The sequence below is a fragment of the Gadus morhua genome, chromosome 8 (assembly GCF_902167405.1).
Source record: "Gadus morhua chromosome 8, gadMor3.0, whole genome shotgun sequence".
Lineage (NCBI taxonomy): Eukaryota > Metazoa > Chordata > Actinopteri > Gadiformes > Gadidae > Gadus > Gadus morhua.
The window spans coordinates 5,695,266-5,714,039 of NC_044055.1; the positions used below are offsets into that span (position 1 = coordinate 5,695,266).

Below are 18,774 nucleotides of genomic sequence, written 5' to 3' on the forward strand. Positions count from 1 at the left end.
CCTTTGCTTTGATCCAGTCTGTTTGTTGTTGTGAACAACCGAGTATGGCTCAAGGAAAAGTCTCGCACTGAAATATCGTGGTTGCAGGAAATGTTCCTGGTGTCTTTACAATCTCAACTGTCCTTCAGAATCAGAATCAGAATCTGAATTGCTTACATTCTTATTGTATAAGTACACAAGAGTACCATTATTAGGTTTCTCAACAACCATACAACTCAACATAGCAGCAAAAAATACCAAGTTTTATGTAGTAAATAGATAATCACAAATAAAAATATGTAAAAATATATACAAAAAATAATTAGCAGAAGGGTAAAATGATAGTGGTACCAGTCACAGTACTTAAGATTACAATAAGCTACGCTTGTTGTAGTCCAAAACAACAAACACTCCTAACTCCAGCTCTCTCACGTTTCCACCATTCTCTTCCTGCAACTTTGGCGAGACTTCTCCTTGAGCGAGACTCTGTTGGTCACAATGACAAACAGATAAGATCAGGTTGAATGTAAAGATTTTAATTTTTCTCCGTAGGGATCATTTCCACAATGTGACTATATTCTGAGCCAGTCAAATAGCCAAAGGATGACATTGCCGCTTTTGCGGATTACGTCTACAGCGGTCTTGCCCAATAATTTGCCTTTTTCAAAAATTGCTGTCCTCAATTAGTCCCTTAGATCCAAAATGTTTGGAAAATCCACAAGTTGTCCTTTAATTCTTTGAGGTTTCACTCTTCATCCCTCTTCTATCCTATTTTAATAACCCATTTCTTTGATTTTATTAATGTGTCATAGGTGTTTACCAAAGTATGACGAAGATTGTTTCATGTCCATCTACATGCATACAGATATCGTTGAAAACGTTTTCAGTAGACTTACTGTCCACCCCAGCCGGGGAGTATGCTAGGATGAGAAGTTACAACAGAGCACCAGACCAATCTCTGCGTCCTCACGAGAACACCAAAACAATTCCAATAGCCTTGCGTGGCTACAGAGTCTATTTTAGAGACAGAGAAGTCCTGGAAACTTCTAGGCTACAATGACAAGCCAGTTGTTAGCAACAGTGCGTAACCCTAAAAATATGTCAAACACAACACCGGTGCTTTCGAGTTCGAAAATGTCAGCATCACGTCAAACAAAAAGTTGTACAAAACCGTGGGAGATGTTTTCCAAAAGCTGACAGAAAACGCAGCTCTGTTGCTGACAGGAGGCCAAACCTGTCAGTTGTAGCAGCAGCTAGAAACAATAAGCATACCTAATTACAACGCCGGTGCACTTTCCGCTCAAGGAAAGGTGTTGTCTGCCTTGTATAAATGTTGTTTTGGTGTAATGGTTTCAAGACAGGGCTCACGCTCTCACAGCCGCCAGGGGTTGCAGCATCAACAATTGTTTGTGTATCATAGGGCCCAGGTGTGTCTTGCTGTTGATAAGCAGCTAGCATACCTCTGGGCCCGGGCGCGGGTCTGAGTGCTATGCTAGCTCCATGGCTTGGCGGCTGGCCGGCTGCATAATTAGCTTGGTAATGAAAGGCCTCCGTCATGTTTCTCCTCCTGCTCATGGGAGACCACTGAGCCGAGTTCGCAGAGCTTCCATTTGCAATTAATTCCCGGCGGGCTAAGCAGGCTGGCTGCGTGTGTGAATGCCGAATGAAAGGGAGCAGCGACATGAGAGAACCGTCATCATTTATTTTCCAACTGTCGGCTCCTCTGCGGGTTCCCAACTTTAAAACCGCGGTCTTGGGAGCTAATGGTGTGACTTACGTATTCAGCTCACGGTATCATGTTTCCCCCGTTCTGCCGTGACGTACAATGATAGGCCTCAGTAGAATCTGCGGTTCTTTTGACTCTGATAGGACCGGGCATTAGAGAAGGGGGGAAGGAATCCGGAGCATGACAGTTAATTGATATCCATCCCTCGTAGTGGGTTTTGTTGAGCTGCGAGGCTTGCGCAACACTGCCCCCTTGTGTCCGTGCATGGAGCTTCAGTCCACAATGGATTCTCTTTTGCGTGATGATTGATTCGGTTTAATAATGCTGCATTTCAGAGCATCGGCTGATCTTAATATACTCTAATCAATCGGGCCTCAAATTCATGAGGTATTTTTAAAAGATTGAAACGTCCCTCTAGTGTGTTCTCAAGGATAAATTAAAAATGTTTCCTCAACTTTAATAAGCTGATATTTAAAAACCACTCTCTTTCTTCGTTAAATAAAACACGCACTCAGAAACATCACAATGCATTCTAAACACGTCTGCATTGTGCGAGGCACCGTCTCACCGGCCCCACTAATCCCTGAGGAGACGACAATTACATGGGATTTATTCTCCTCTAACACGTTTTTTATTGTTCTGCTGTCTCTTCTCCCTCTCCCCACCTCTCCTCTTCCCCCCTAGTTCGCCGCCTGGGTGGATGCGGTGGTGTTTGTCTTCAGCCTGGAGGACGAGATCAGCTTCCAGACCGTCTACAACTACTTCCAGCGTCTGTCCAACTACAGGAACACGGCGGAAGTTCCCATGGTGCTGGTGGGAACGCAAGGTGGGGCAATGTCTATGTCCAGAGTTCACCTAAACACTGCATAGCCTTCCCCTTTAGCCCCCAACCCCACCCCTCTTACATAGCCTACTTATTGTATGTCGTACGTCCTGGCACTTAAGAATAATACTTAGCATTGTGTAACATCTTATCCTAGCTAGCTTTGTTGTATACGGGGAATGGGCTAACCTAGCGATGGTAAGTGCTAGGCACTTTTATGAACATCCTGAATCTATGCCCTAAATGTAAATCTCTACCGTGAACACTTCACCTCACCTCACACGGGGCCTGAGTTCCCTTCAGGATGAACCGTTTTGAAAAGGTGAACCTTTATCAACAAACCTCTCCTCTACTAGATGCCATCAGCGCCGCCAACCCCCGCGTGATCGACGACTCGCGGGCCAGGAAGCTGTCCAACGACCTCAAGCGTTCGACGTACTACGAAACCTGCTCCACCTACGGCCTCAACGTGGAGAGAGTCTTCCAGGACGGTGAGACAGAGCTTCTTCTTCTTGTTCTGATTTCAGCAGAGACGAACACACACACACCAGACCTGGTGCTGTCCTGAGTCGGAGGACGCCCCCGTCAGGTGCTAGCTTCAGGGACTAGTTTCAGGGACTAGTTTGAGGGGCTAGTTTGAGGGGCTAGTTTCAGGGGCTAGTTTCAGGGGGCTAGTTTCAGGGGGCTAGTTTCAGGGGCTAGTTTCAGGGGGCTAGTTTCAGGGGCTAGTTTCAGGGGCTAGTTTCAGGGGCTAGTTTTAGGGGCTAGTTTTAGGGGCTAGTTTTAGGGGCTAGTTTCAGGGACTAGTTTTAGGGGCTAGTTTCAGGGGCTAGTTTTAGGGGCTAGTTTCATGGTCTAGTTTCAGGGGCTAGTTTCAGGGGGCTAGTTTCAGGGGCTAGTTTCAGGGGCTAGTTTCAGGGGCTAGTTTCAGGGCGGATAGGAGGGTCTTGTTGTTTTCTTGTTGACGATGTCGCGGTTTGAAGTCTTGGAGGTCAATTTCGATAGCTAGATCATCTTTATATTTTGGAAAAAGGAAGATGGTGCAGACGATGATGAACCTTACGACACAGAGAAGAGCGAGGTCTTGTTTAGGTGAACAACGTTGATGGTAAATGGTACATGGTCTGCATTAATAGAGCGCTTTTCGAACCAGTGGCCACTCAAAGCACTTTACAATATTGCCTAACAATCACCCATTCATGCACACTTTCGAACACTGACGGCGGTGTCAGCCAGGCAAGGCAACAGCCAGCTCGTCAGGAGCAGTTAGGGTGAGTCATCTTGCTCAGGGTCACCTCGACACTAGCAGGCCAACCCGCTCTACCTTCCTGAGCCACGTCCCGCTGATGAATTGACAGCAGTCCCGTGACTAAAGCAGTGGTCATGTGACACTGTTGGGATTAGGCCAGGTCAGGCGCCATTTTCTATTCCTTGGGAAGTCATAATAATGAGGATCCATTTTAAGAAAACGGTCTTCACATGACCTTGGGGTTTAATTTGAGACGAGGAGCAAACGGTCATAGGGTGCAGAACATACCGGAGCATTGGCCCATTCATAACCTGCCGGCTGCGGAAATAAAACGAGACATGACGCGTATTAATAAACAATCAGAGGTTGCGTAACATTTACATCGAACTACGAGTGTCCCCCGCGCACGTCAACATCCTTCACGGCGTTCCAAACACAAATTGTGATGTTTTTGTCTGGCGCATCCGTAAGCACGCCGCCCCACAGCATTGAATATTCAAGTGTCACGCGCGTTTGAAGTATGCAAAAAGCGTTTGAAGTATCTGAAAGGCGTCATTAGAAAAAGAGCCCATTTGTTTCAATAGATTCCCCTTCAGGGCCCGCGGTGCTTCCGAAAGCCTGCTTCACGCCCCGACTCACAGCCGCTACACACGCACGGCAGCCAGGGGTTTGGCTCGCCGCTGCTCATTGGCTGTCGATACACGGGCGGGTATATTGTTTTGTTTTTGTTTCGCCTTTTTTTCACCTCACAAAGCTGCGTTTAATTGCTTCCGGAAGCCCCATTTAGAAAATAATTAAAAGACACAGAGAAACGGCACACTCTGTGTCTCATCTCCTCTCCCTCTCCTCTCCTCTCCTCTCCTCTCCCCTCTTCCCCTCTCCCTCTCCTCTCCTCTCCTCTCCTCTCCCCTCTTCCCCTCTCCCTCTCCTCTCCTCTCCTCTCCTCTCCTCTCCTCTCCTCTCCTCTCCTCTCCTCTTCTCTCCTCTCCCCTCTTCCCCTCTCTTCTCCTCTCCTCCCCTCTCTTCTCCTCTCCTCTCCTCCTCTCCTCTCCTCTCCCCGGCAGCCCTGTTGCATCAGCCAGCGGCGTGGCAGAACCCCAGCTGTCACTGCGACTTGATATCGTCTCTCTCTTGCTGTCTCTCTCTTTCTCTCTCTCTCTCTCTCTCTCTCTCTCTCTCTCTCTCTCTCTCTCTCTCTCTCTCTCTCTCTCTCTCTCTCTCTCTCTCTCCCCCTCTCTCTCTCTCTCTCTCTCTCTCTCTCTCTCTCTCTCTCTCTCTCTCTCTCTGTCTTTTTGCCTTCCGCTCTGTCTCTCTCTGTGTTTCGCTCACTCACTCTGTCTCTCTCTCTGTCTCTCTCTCCTTCTCTCTCACTGTCTCTCTGTGTCTTGCTCTCTCTCTCTCACTCTCACTCTCACTCTCACTCTCACTCTCTCTCTCTCTCTCACTCTCTCTCTTTCCCCCTCGCTGTCTGGCTCTCTCGTTCCTTATTCATACCACGCTCAGCCTCCCTCTCCTCCAATGCCTCTGACCACCCTATCATCATCACCGCCACCTTCCGGATAAAACCCAACCAATCCCCTTCAGCCCCACCAGCCCCGCTCCTCCCCGCTTTGAGACAAATGGCTGTGTGCAGCATGGACATGGAGAGCCATGACTCCTGAGCTGCAGGGTGGAGTTCGGGGGGGGGGGGGGGGGGGGGCTCACGTTATCAGGATCACGTTAGTGCGGTTGAGTATAATGGATTCGTTTTATTAATCGAATTTATTTTAAGTAGGGTCTCTCACTCTCTATATCTTTCTCTCTCTCTCTCTCTGTGTCTGTCTCTGTCTCTCTCTGTCTCTGTCACTCGCTCTCTGTCTCTGTCTCTCTCTATGTCTGTGTCTCTGTGTCTCTCGCTGTCCCTCTGCCTCTCTCTCTCTCTCTCTCTCTCTCTCTCTCTCTCTCTCTCTCTCTCCCTCCCTCTCTCTCTCTCTCTCTCTGTGTCTCTCGCTCGCTCTGTCTCTATGTGTCTCTGTCTCTCGCTCTCTGTCTCTCACGCTCTCTGTCCCTCCCTCTCTCTCTGTCTCTGTATGTGTCTCTCTGTCTCTGTGTCTCTTTCACCCACTCTCTCACTCCCTCCCTCAATCACTCAGCTTGGATGATTTGTATGCGTCGCAGTATGAGATGGTATTGCTCGGCAGTATTAGATGATATTGCTCGGTGTTCACCCACGAGGTGGTTTATATAACCAACTCTCCCTCTGTCCTTGTGTGGCCGGCGTTTGACATCAGTGTGGGACTGTGTTTACGTAAAGGGCTGAGTAGGAGGCAGGTAGGTGTCCTGCCTAGTAGGGCATGCAGGTTGCAGCATTAGTCGTGCTTTGGTAACATTTTGTGAGACAAATGAAAAAGATGTCAATGCTCTTTTATTTTTTCGTATACAGGTGTGGGTGCAGAATCATATTTCGCATCATTTGCCATTCCTCAATGCAAATGAATACAGAGACTTAAAAATCTATTATGATCTATGATCTATAAACGATCTATTATGAAGTATATCGTTCACTATTATGAACCATAGGGAGGCTGAGCGTGATATGCATTGGGAACGAAAAGAGAAAGACGAGAGATGTGAACTAGCATGATTTGTTTACCTAGAAGGGTAATCATTATTTGTAATATATTACACAACAATGACCACAGGAGGAGTATAAATGTCCATACATAATATACGGCCCACTCTGTTTACATTAGCACCGAGTTATAGTGACAGGAAGAGGGCCAGGACAACCCAATGTTCAAACAGGCGTCCGGCCCTGCCAGTCGGTCTGACCAGCTGCCTTGACCGCCTGTTGACCTGTTGTCGTTGTCTTGTCTGCAGTGGCCCAGAAGGTGGTGGCCCTGAGGAAAAAGCAGCAGCTGTCCATCGGCCCCTGCAAGTCCCTGCCCAACTCCCCCAGCCACTCGTCTGTCCCCTCGGCGTCCATCCCTTCGGTCCACATCAACCAGGTAACCCGGGTAACCCTTCACTGCTAGGCTAGGCTGCTAGCTATTAGCGCTAATTAGCTTAAAAAAAACAGTTGGGCCCTACTGTATTATATATTCTTTTTGTATTAAACCCTGATGGAAAATGATCATCTATCCTATTAATGGTGTTTATGTTTCATGTACTTTTTTGGGGCACCGCTAATTGAAAAAAATGTAAGCATATAAAGACAAGAGTTATAACACAAGCAACGTAAATCGTCGGTTGGGAGATTCAGCCAGCGTTTTGGGTTTCAGCCGTAAACTACGTTGGTTGTTATTCTCTGACTTACCCTCCTAACATTGATCTGTTCTTTCCCCCTCCCATCTCTCGATTCTCTCCCATCTCCCCTGACACACAAATTGTACCTCCATTCCTGCTCCCTCATTATCTATCCCTCCGTCTTCCGGTCCTTTGTCTCTCTCTCTCCCTCTCTTTCTCCACCTCATACGTCTCCCCCTTTTCGGTTCCTGCTGCTCTCTCTCTCTCTCTCTCTCTCTCTCTCTCTCTCTCTCTCTCTCTCTCTCTCTCTCTCTCTCTCTCTCTCTCTCTCTCTCTCTCTCTCTCTCTCTCTCTCTCTTTTCCTATCTAATATTCCACCCACTTCTGGGACTGTCTCTCTCTATCACTCACTCACTCTCTCTCAATCACTCACACACTTACTCTCTCCCTCCTTCCGTCTCCTCTCCCCCCTTCCTCCCCCCCCTCTCTCTCTCCCCCCTCTTCCTCCCTCCCTCCCCCTCTCCCTCCACCACCTCTCCCCCTCCCTCTCTCTCCCTTCCCCTCTCCCTCTCTCCCTCTCTCCCCCCCCCCCCCCCCTCCCTCCCTCCCTCCCTCCCTCCCATCCCCCTCCCTCTCCCTCCCCCAGGCGGCCAACGGTGGGGGGGCCTTCGGCGACTACTCCTCCTCGGTGCCCTCCACCCCAAGCATCAGCCAGCGGGAGATGCGCATCGAGACCATCGCCGCCTCCAACACGCCCACGCCCGTCCGCAAGCAGTCCAAGCGCCGCTCCAACATTTTCACAGTAAGTATGCGCCAGCTGATGCAGAGCAACACCCACTCGCACTACTGAAGGGAGGGAGGGAGGGAGGGAGGGAGGGAGGGAGGGAGGGAGGGAGGGAGGGAGGGAGGGAGGGTGGGGGTGTGCGCTGCAGAGAACACGTTGCCCACCAGAGGGAGACAGAGAGGCCCGTCCCCGGAAATCCAAAGCCCGCCTCCCTCTCCCTCTCTCCCCCCCCCCCCCCCACCCCCCCCCTTGTCCCAGCACCTGAAGGCAGGAGTACTGCGCTGGCGACCCCGAGACTTAGTGGGGGAACGGAGTGTTTAAGAACATAAAGAATATAAACAAATAGATAAAAAATGAGGCGAAGAAAACACTGCGTGAAAGCAAAAAAACACATTTTCCTTTCTATCCCTCTTCTTTCTCCCTTTATTTATCTCTTTAATTCTCTCTTTATTTTTCTCTTTCTCTCTTTCTTTCTTTCTTTCTTTCTTCCGTTCTTTCTTTCTTTCTTTCTTTCTTTCTTTCTTTCTTTCTTTCTTTCTTTCTTTCTTTCTTTCTCTCTGTCTCTGTCTCTCTGTCTCTCTCTCTCTCTGTCTCTGTCTCTGTCTCTCTCTCTCTCTCTCTCTCTCTCTCTCTCTCTCTGTCTCTGTCTCTGTCTCTCTCTCTCTCTCTCTCTCTCTCTCTCTCTCTCTCTCTCTCTCTCTCTCTCTCTCTCTCTCTCTCTCTCTCCCTTTATTCTGCTCTGATAAAAGCAAACACCAACTCTTTCACTGTGGGGGCAAAACACGCTTTTGTATTTTCTTCCCTAAACGTCTGAGAGGTAAACCAAACACACCTCTTCAGAGACCCCACCTCTCTCTACAAACCTGGACCCTCGGCTCTGTCTAAATCTTTGCCCTCCCCTCCACCCCCTCTCCCCCCTCCCTTCTTATTCCTTACTAGATCCTTTCTTTGCAGTAACACCCACTTTTTGGCGGAGGGGGGTGGGGGGGGGGGGGGGGGAAGAGATGGTCCGCGACAAGCCCCGCCCCATTCCCACGCCCACTCCCACTATGAAACCTATCTCCCCTCCAGTCCTTCCCCTCCTCCCTATCCCCTCAGCCCAGTGCCAGCCCCGCCCCTTTTGTCTGCCCAACCCCCCCAACCCACCCCCACCCTCACCCTCCTCACCCTCCTCCTCTACCGGTGCCAAGCATCCTAATTGGCCCTCGATACAACGACACCAGCGCCAAGACCTGCCCCCCCCCCTCGCCCCCCGCCTCCATAATGGTGTCATGTACTTTATAGCCCCCCCCACCCAACCCCACCGGACCCTCCACTCTGAGCCCTCTCCTGTCAGCCCTGAGCTCTTACCTGGATGGTGTTTTCCCTGCACTAACATGCACTCTGCCTTCCTCAGCTGTCCTATAAGCCTGCCCTTGTGTTTTTGTTTTGTTGTGTTCTACCCGTAGCCTCTGCCCCGTTCCCTCTCCTCCTCCACCGTTACTGCCCCCTGGCCAGCCTTCTCTGCTTAGGACCGCCCCCCTCTCCCCCCCCCCCTATCCCGCCCTGCTGCCTCCCCCCCCCCGCCACCTTCCCCCCTCGCCCGCTCTCCTCCTCCCCCTCTTCTCTCTCTCTCTCTCTGTCTCTTTCTGCTTGCTACCACAACCTCCTCGCTATGGTACCCTCTCTCTCTCTCTCTCTCTCTCTCTCTCGCTCTCTCTCTCTCACCTCTCTCTCCTGCCTCTATTCTTCTTCGCCCATCTATCTCCCCCTCTCCCTCCCTCTCCACCCCCCCCCCCCCCCCTCACCCGGGCGGAGAGGGGAGGCTCCGCCCCGCCCCTGGGCGGCGGCGGCGTCCAAGAGCAGTGCAGGCTTTGTGCGGCGTGTGTTGTGTGTGTGTATGTATGTGCTCTATAGCTTCCCCCCTTGTTCTTTCCCTCCTCCTCCTCCTCCTCCTCCTCCTCCTCCACCCCCCACTCTCCTCCCCCCCCCCCCCCTCCCTCCCCTCCCGCTAGGTAGTGACTAACCATGTCCACCAGAGACACGAGCCCCACCTCCCCGTGCGCGTCGTCATGGAGATGCCGAAGCACGCCACCTACCCGGTGTGGGTACCGGACTGGCAGGCCGAGCGGGAGTTTCAGCTCATGACCTTCTGAGGAGCGACGCGGGGGAGGGACGGGGGTGGGGGAGGGGGGGAGTGGGGGGAGAGGGAGGGAGGGAGGGGAAGGAGGGGAGGACCGGCGTGGGTGGGGCGGAGGAGATAGCCGAAGGGTGGGGGTCGGGGGTTTGATGGAGAGGGGGGATGGCGTGGGGACGGTTGGGGAGAGGAGGGGTGACGATGGGCGAGGGACAGGGGGCGGGGAGGGACACTTTCCACACTGACACTTGGAAGATCCCGGGATTGCAACGTTGACACGCAATGATGAGCTTCTTTTTCTTTTGGGGGGGGGGGGGGGGGGGGGGGAGAAAGAGGAGCACTTTTAGGTATGGGGGGGGGGGGGAAGTGGATAAAATGGTAAATCAACAGAAGCAATTAATTAGAGGCGACCCCTTGCCTGGCTTTTCTTTTTGTGAACAAAAAAACGAACCCTTACTATAAAAATAGATGTTCTTGTAAAAGAGCCGGTCACTAATAACTGGCAGGTCACCACACAAAAAAGTCAAACCCGCCATAACTTCTGCCCACTCTCTCGGTATGTCAGTGTTGTTTTGGAGAGTTTCTGGACAGATTCTTATCGAAGGAACATATGCCTTAATGTCATCAGACACAAATTGAAAGACTACTTCATCAGTACCAATATCAAATCCACTTAAATCATCGCATACAAGGATATTTCATTGTATACTGTAGTTGGCACAAAAAACTAATTCTCAAACGTTTTTTCTTTTTGTTGACAGTTAAGTACGTAGTGTAAACTATTTTCATAAAAAAATTGTTGGGACGTGAAATTGAAAAAAATATATACTGTCGATCACAGCAGTTCATAATAGTTCCCCGATGTGTTTGTTCTGTTAAAAGATGTAAAGTCCCGATTATGAACGGACTCCTTATTTTGAAACTTTAGTCTTCATTAATACAAACAGAATTATCAGTTACATTCGAAGACCATTAGGTCATGCTGTATATTAATAACTCATATGTTTCAGCATTTTTTTTATGATTCAGTATCATTAAACTAAAAGCAGATGAAGTTTTATTTAGATGGTTAATTTCTCCGGCTTTTTCACCCGCATCATTTCAGTCCACCAGGCATGGTCATCTCAAGCCAACTTTCCATAACTCCTCCTGGCCACTAGGTGTCAGAGCAGTATCCATAATCTTTCTTAGTGCTTCCATGGTCAAGTTACCATAGCGGTTTTGGCATCAGTCTAGGGTTTCTTGGGGTCTTCAGGCTGTCTTGTGCGTCTCGTCTGTCCGTTCGTTTTGTGTTGAAAAGCACAAAAATCGACAAGCAGTTTGCCATATTTTTAAGAAGTTCCAGCTCTCCTCCCACATTCTCATAATTTTGGAAAACCATTTATAATTGTTTGCTGTTTTGGTATTTTTATAGATCCATTGCGCACATTCCATTGATTAAGCCATTTCTTTCATTTCTTTCCTAAGTAACAAACAAACGAAAAACAATTAAAGTGCGATAAAGCAACAAAAAAAATACATATACTTTCCCATCGTTTTCAACCTTCTCAGATTTGTGCTTCTGTTTCCAACCTATCTTCAACAAAAAGGGCTTTCCAACTCCTTCCAATTAGAACAGCATGACGCTTAGAAGATAAATAGTCCCCAAGCTTTGCCAAAATCCAATAGAGGAGGAGGAGGAGTTTATTGATTTACTTGAGTGGACTTAGAGTGCGTTGCTGCTTGACCTGTAGTGCTCCATTTGCATTCTGGGTAATGTATTCAAGAAGTTGCACTATACGGACACCCATACGACTTGTGTTTTCTAGCGGTCTGACGGTTGGGTCAGTGCTCAAGCTGTTTACATGCTCGACATAGACTGTGGAAACGAGCACGACAGAGTGAGGCAGACTGTGTTAGGTTCTCTACTGGAAATGCCCCCTCAACTCCCACCCAGACACGCACCAACCCAACCCCAACCATTTCAGACACGCCATTCAGTTGGTGTGAACAGTCAAGTCACTCTTGGAACTGTTTCCCACCCCATCCAAAGGACACGCACACATAAACACACACGCGCACACACACATACACACACCTTTACATGACATCACACTGCCTTTTGCCGTAAAATGAGGACTCGTGGACTACTGTTGCCAAGTACACTCCGATTGATTCTTTGTGTTGATTTCTTTGTTTGAATTACCTTACACGTTTTAATCGCGTTTTGTTTCGTTACATTTTTCAGAATAGCAGGTTTATTGAACGGGATGGATAATGTGATAAAAATATAAAAAATATATATAAATATGTGCAATTTAAAGAGTTATGGTAGATTGAGGATTATCTGGGGTAGTTTTATGAAGGCCTTCATAAACATTAGCTTAGCATTGAGGGAGTGGAGGAAATATAGCCAGGTTACACTGAGAGTGATGAATATTAATCCTGGGCTGCACCGACTTGTATGAATGTAGTTAAGTTATTATTTATTTTTATTTGAAGCTTTTCTATTTATTTTTATTCGACCGCATTCAACAAAATCATTATTTATGTATTTATTTATCTACTTAAGGTTTTCTTTTATATGTTTCATTTTAGGTTTGGTGCACAGATTATGAAGTGTGGGATAATCGCTTTTTTTATTTTTACCATGAGTGAATCGAGAAAATATAGACTGCTGTATATCTTGTATTGTATTTTATTTACAATGGTACTCTATTAAAAAGTATATCACACACATATAAAAACGTATATGAAATAATGCCTTTATTGTCCATCCTATATTTTGTGGGAACTGCAATGTTTGGCTAAATCTGTTGAATATTTGAAAGTGAATCTGTGACTTGCTTTGTATGGTGTCTGTATAGAAGCTTAATAAAATTCATCATAAAAAAATAAAAGGTTGTATAAAAATATAAACCAGAGTGGGTTTACTTGACCTCAGACTCTACCTCTCTCCATTGGTGATTGGACATTGATCATGATCTGAATGAGGCCATCACCTTCCATGTCTGTCTATACCGGTCCATCTATCTTTCTGTGTTGGGGGTATTTTGTATTGTCATTTAAAAGTGTTCATGATTAACCTTCTCTCCTCAGCCTTAACAAGAAACCCGTTTTTTTCCCCCCTCCTAATCTGTTGAAACTGCAATTGTAACCCTAACATTGGAAACAGTTTAACCTCATTATGTCTCCGGGGAATTAAAATGAACATTTCTCCCATGTAGGTTTACAGCAGGACGGATGAAGACAAACGATTACTGCTGTGCTAACTAACTCTAACCTTTATTGTGAAATAACTTTTGCTTTTTCCTTCCCTAACTTGTGTTTTTTTTCCATATAACCAATGATCTTACTGTGATACTCATCTCATGTCCAAATGTTTATGCAAAAATGGGTCCCCATAGCTGATGCTATGCGGGCCCCAAGCAGGTGGTATTCAGTACCAATAGTGTCCACTAGGGGGCTCTGTTGGCCACTGAAACGGACACGGATATCCCACTGGGTGTCAGGAAAGAGTCATGACTCGATGTGTTCTCGTCTTTGGTCTCTTCTGTGTTGAGATGTTCCTTCGGTGTTCAGTCTTGTTCATGTTTTACTCTTTCTTATTGCACGTCGGTGTCACCGCTGTTTGTTACCGCTGGTCTGCTTGTCTGTTGATTATTTCAAGCTTCTTTTTGAAACTTTTATTTTGCAATGTCGGGTCCTCGCGTCAATACCCGCGCACACACACACACGCTCGCACAAACACACACACACACACACACACACACACACACACACACACACACACACACACACACACACACGCACACACACACACACACACACACACACACACACACACACTCAAAGACACACACACTCAAAGACACACACACGCAAAGAAGCACACACTACACTACATGCTGCTATTGTACATGCATTGAGTTACTAACTGTCTCTCTTGTTTCCTTGCAGTCACGGAAAGCCAGTGAACAGGCAAAGAGCGTTGACAGTAAAACTGACAGCATAGGCAGTGGGAGGGCCATCCCCATCAAGCAGGTGAGCACAGCTCTTTTCAACCGTCTCTTGACTCCCTTACCCGACTGTTCTTTGTCTTTCTCTGACGTAAGTATGTCAGGTTTTCGGCGGCTCAACCCTTTTCTTGTTAATGTTCAATACCTCACACCTGTGTCGACCAACACTTGTGGCATGTTTGGTTGACTGACATATTTCTGGTGCCGTTGAGCCAGGCACTGCAGGGCCTGGGGTAGGGCAGGGTAGACACTGCTACTTCTGAGTTTGAGCAATCTCAATAAGATGACAAATGTTAATTATGGTTCTTATAATGTGTCTGAAATAATACCCACATATCACAGTTTAGTGAACGGCCTCCGGTAGTAATTATTCAGGAGAAAATGTATTGTCGTACTCTCACCACAAGATGGCGACATGTTACCGTCTATGTTTGGAAAGAAATTCTTGCGCCAGATCTACGCTGCATCCGCACAGATACAAGAGATCTTGTGTCTCTTCAATATTGTTCGGAAATCAATCTCCTTAATGACATATTCAACTTAAAATTTAATCCAGTTAAATAACACAGAATGCCATCTCTCTGAAAATATTTGACTGCCGAGTTTTTTAAGACCAACATAGCATGTTTTCATAAAACTTTATTTAGCGATTTTAATCCATTAACACAAACATGTTTAATTTGTTTGCGACACTCTTTGCATCATAGTGTCCATTTTTCGGGGTGATTGTTTTATGTTCCTGAAATACTATGTGTCCCATGTAATACAAGGCCTGTTTAAATGCAAAACATAATATGTTACATAAATACTCCTTTGTTGAAGGTCAACGTTTTCCCTCTTTAAGTATTATTTTTTTATATAATATTTCTCTCATATTTATCCTCCCTATGCTTACTCTCCATTTCAAGCGGGTAGAATATTGTTAGCCTGACCATGCAGTGAATCCAGTATTATAACTATGGGCCATTTTGCAAAGGGTCTGACCGTTATCAAAAGAGAGGTAATTGACATTGATTACTATTCACTCATGATTTTGTGAGGGCTTTTCAAAATGGATCGACCTCTCCACATAAAGTCTCCAAATCATAGGACTGGTCGGAAATAATGCCCTTTTTTCTGGAGATGTTAAACCATGTCCTCTCCTTCCCTGTTTTGAGTTAAACCTCAGAGGCTTCACCATGCAAATGAATAGCACAAGGAATTCAAGCATCTTCAATCACCCAGCAGAGAAAACAAATTGATGTATTATCTATTTTCTGTGTAATGATGTATTAATGTATGAATTCATTTATATACGGTATTAATGTCTTTATGGCCGGCTGCTTTCCTGTCCTCTTTCGGTCGTTGTTGATGACATTAGGAGCGAAACATCTTCGACCTCCAATGGGTTTTTTCCAAACACAAATGATTTAAATCCAGTGATAAAATGGCCGTCAACGTCATTCCCAAGTGACAGGCGCAACGGACGTAAACGTATCGTCGCAAAACAGCATTAACTTCATAGACACTTGAATAAAAATGTAATACCTATTAAAAAAAAAAAAAGATTTAAAAAAGAAATGTACACATACGTAAACTAAAGTGGATTTTGCACAAAAGATACATATCGGCCCATCAGTTCATTAGCATTTTCATTCACCCCGCTCCTCATTGAATAAACAAAAACTCTCCGCGCTCCGTGATACCTTGTTTAAAGTTTTGCGGTGTGTAGGGGCAGCACCGTGCTACAGACGTGGCTACAGGTGAGCCAGCGGTCACGGCAACAAAAACATGGGGGTTCAAAGGTTGCCTCTAAACACCTCTTTACAGTAAACACTTCCATTTCAGCAGTCCATCAGATTACACAGGGAGGGCCTTCTTTAAACCAGGGGGGTGGGCCTCGGGGGGCTCTGGTGGGGGTTGGGGGAGGGGGGGGGGGGGGGGTATCATAGCAACTTTTGACAATGAGGTAAGGCCAGCAACCATTCCCCTCTTTTAGGGGTGTTCTTGCTGTTGGGGGGGTAGTAGGGGGGGGGGGGGGGGGGGGGCAGTATGGCCAGTCAAATGCACAATCAGGGAGATCAAAGTGTGAATGTGAATTTAATTACCACCCCGAAGACCCCCACTCCCCAGCCTATTAGGGCAAATTACACATTGTAACCCCCCCCCCCCCTCACCCCCCTTACACCTCCCCTCCGCCTCCTCCCCAAACACACACACACACACACACACACACACACACACACACACACACACACACACACACACACACACACACACACACACACACACACACACACACACACACACACACCCTCCGCCGGCCTCCACTGGTCTGTAAAGTAAACCGGGGCAACAATGCTCGCGACCGAGGAGCTGTCGACCCCCCCCTGTCCCCCCTCCACCACCCCCTCCTCCACTACCACCACCACCACCTCCACCTCGCCCCTCTTTCTTCATCCCCCTTCCTAAACTGCCACAAAGGAGTGGACCTATCACTCAGCCGCGACGGCAGGAGGCAGACTTGGTGCTAGCGTAGCGACAATGGCCGCTCCGTGGCCCTATCTGCCGTCTCCATGTGGAGATGTGACGATTGGCCCCCGGACGGAGCCGCCGCCGCCGCCGCCGCCGCGAGTCAGGGGCCGCGGCGGGGCCCAAGTGGCGCTCTCTCTGCCGTGTGTGTGTGTGTGTGTGCGTGTGTCTGTGTCTGTGTCTGTGTCTGTGTGTGAGTTTCTGTGTGTGTGTGTGTGGGTGTGTGTGTGTGTGTCTGTGTCTGTGTGTGTCTGTGTGAGGTTCTGTGTGTGTGTGTGTGTGTGTGTGTGTGTGTGTGTGTGTGTTTGTCTTTGCGAGTGGGTTTGTGTTACTGCTGAGTAAGGGAACTAACGCGAGCAGGCTTTGCATAATATTTTGTATTTTTTATTGTTTTTTTAGCACAATAATTATCTTGGGAACACCCTCCTATTAATATAGCAATTAAAAAAGTGAGGCAAATTGCTACTCAATTATAGGGTGCTTTTTTTCTTTGCGTTCTTTAAATTACACTTTTTTGCTCCACCAGTGTATTGCAGTGCTAATAAGGTGACATTGTGTTTAAATGATTAAAAAATTAATGAGCCCATCGGTAGATCACGACAAAAAAACTAGAATACTTATTGATCTTTGAAGCCCGTAAACTCAAAATGTACCGCAGACAAATACATACTGATTATGTGTATAGATTTATGTATAATTCAATAAGGCCGTGAGATGAGCCACGCGTTTGGTTGTAAAACATGCATTATACTGTAGCCAGGGGCCTGCTCACTGGATCATTTACTTTGTATGATTACAAAGCCATTAAAAGGGCTTCTCTTCTGTTTTTATTGGCTCCATCACGGTCAGAATGGGAATTCAGGAACGCTGAGGAATAAAGGAAAATGGGAAACATAATTTTCCTAAATCATATAAATAAATATCACTACGTGAACCACGACACTCAAGGAATCGTCTTAATTAATATTTTAATGCAAATACGTTGTTTTTAAAACAACGTTTGCATTGGTAGGAATCCTTCAGAAGTTAGCCACACTATTTAGCCAATAATTCATGCGTTATTACATTTCTGGCTCGTGCCTTTAGAACAAATCCTTCATCATCGTACAGATAATGTAGATACTTAGCATCAGGTAGCATTAGCTTGTTGATCCCATCACCAGCTTCAGTGCATTCCCTCGTGAAGTGGGCCGCTATGAATAACCGGCTCTGATCAGAGTTTAGCTTTGTTGTGGGGGGGGGGGGGCTTTGGACGCAAGCCTCCACTTTGGGCCCCAGCATGGGCCCCCGGCTCGGGGCCCCCCACCCCAGATCAAGCACGGCTAGGATTAGGCTGATTGTCGGGTAACAGCCTGGTGCCCGGGTCGGCGGGTCAGCCCTGCCTGATGTGTTAATCAGGGCGCCTGCATACCCCTGCAGGACGGGCCAGGCTAGCAAAACAGGCTCCTGCTCCACCCCTCCACACACACAGAGACACACACACAAACAGAGACACACACACACACGGAGACGCACACACACACAGAGACGCACACACAAACAGAGACACACACACAAACATAGACGCACACACAAACAGAGAGACACACACATACACAGAGACACACACACACACACAAACACACGCACACACACACACACACACACACACACACACACACACGGACACATACGCACACAAACACTGGCCAGGCCCCTGCCCCAACTCTCCACACACACGCACGCATGGACACAGAGACACAGACGTGGACACTCGCACACCCACACACACACACACACACACACACACACACACACACACACACACACACACACACACACACACAGACACACACACACACAGACCTGGCTGAAAAAGCACAAATGCCCACCCCCCACCACATCCACCCTCTCCTCTAATCCCCTAATTAAGCAGGCCCCTCCTCACTGCTTAACCCCAGAGAGGCTTCCAGTCCGGGCCCTCAGTGGTTGGGTCACCTCCAGCAGAGGAACCTCATTGTTTACCGCTGGATTTGCTCAACAGATAAGGGAGAGGGGGCGGGGGGTTGGGCCCATTTCAGGCCCTAAAAAAAGGGAAGGGGGGGGGGGGGCCTGTGAAGATAAAGTGGCATAGAAGAGAGGGATCGAGTGAGCTTTGAAGAGGAGGGGATCACAGCCACTAATCCCGAGGTCTGAGAGGTCTTCCAGAGTTCGGCGTGTTCGGGGTCTGAATGCCTTGGTGGGGCGGGTGGAGGGGAGGTGGGGGGGCGATGTCTTGGGGTCCCGGGCGAATCGGATTAAATTTTATTGTTGAATGGTCGAAACAAAGGAGCCTGACTCGCTGTGAAGGGATCAAGTGTTGACAGCGTACCGGCCTGGATGGT

At 47.8% G+C, this 18,774-nt stretch overlaps 1 protein-coding gene across 1 annotated transcript in view; it reads left to right on the forward strand.

Moving 5' to 3' along the window:
- LOC115548258 (arf-GAP with GTPase, ANK repeat and PH domain-containing protein 3) overlaps nucleotides 1–18,774 on the forward strand; it is a gene marked incomplete in the record, with an annotated part of 58,665 nt that overhangs the window by 18,607 nt on the left and 21,284 nt on the right. The window contains 5 exon segments of the mRNA XM_030362740.1: nucleotides 2,390–2,531; nucleotides 2,885–3,019; nucleotides 6,637–6,764; nucleotides 7,649–7,804; nucleotides 13,842–13,925. Of these exon segments, the coding sequence (XP_030218600.1) occupies nucleotides 2,390–2,531; nucleotides 2,885–3,019; nucleotides 6,637–6,764; nucleotides 7,649–7,804; nucleotides 13,842–13,925 (645 nt within the window).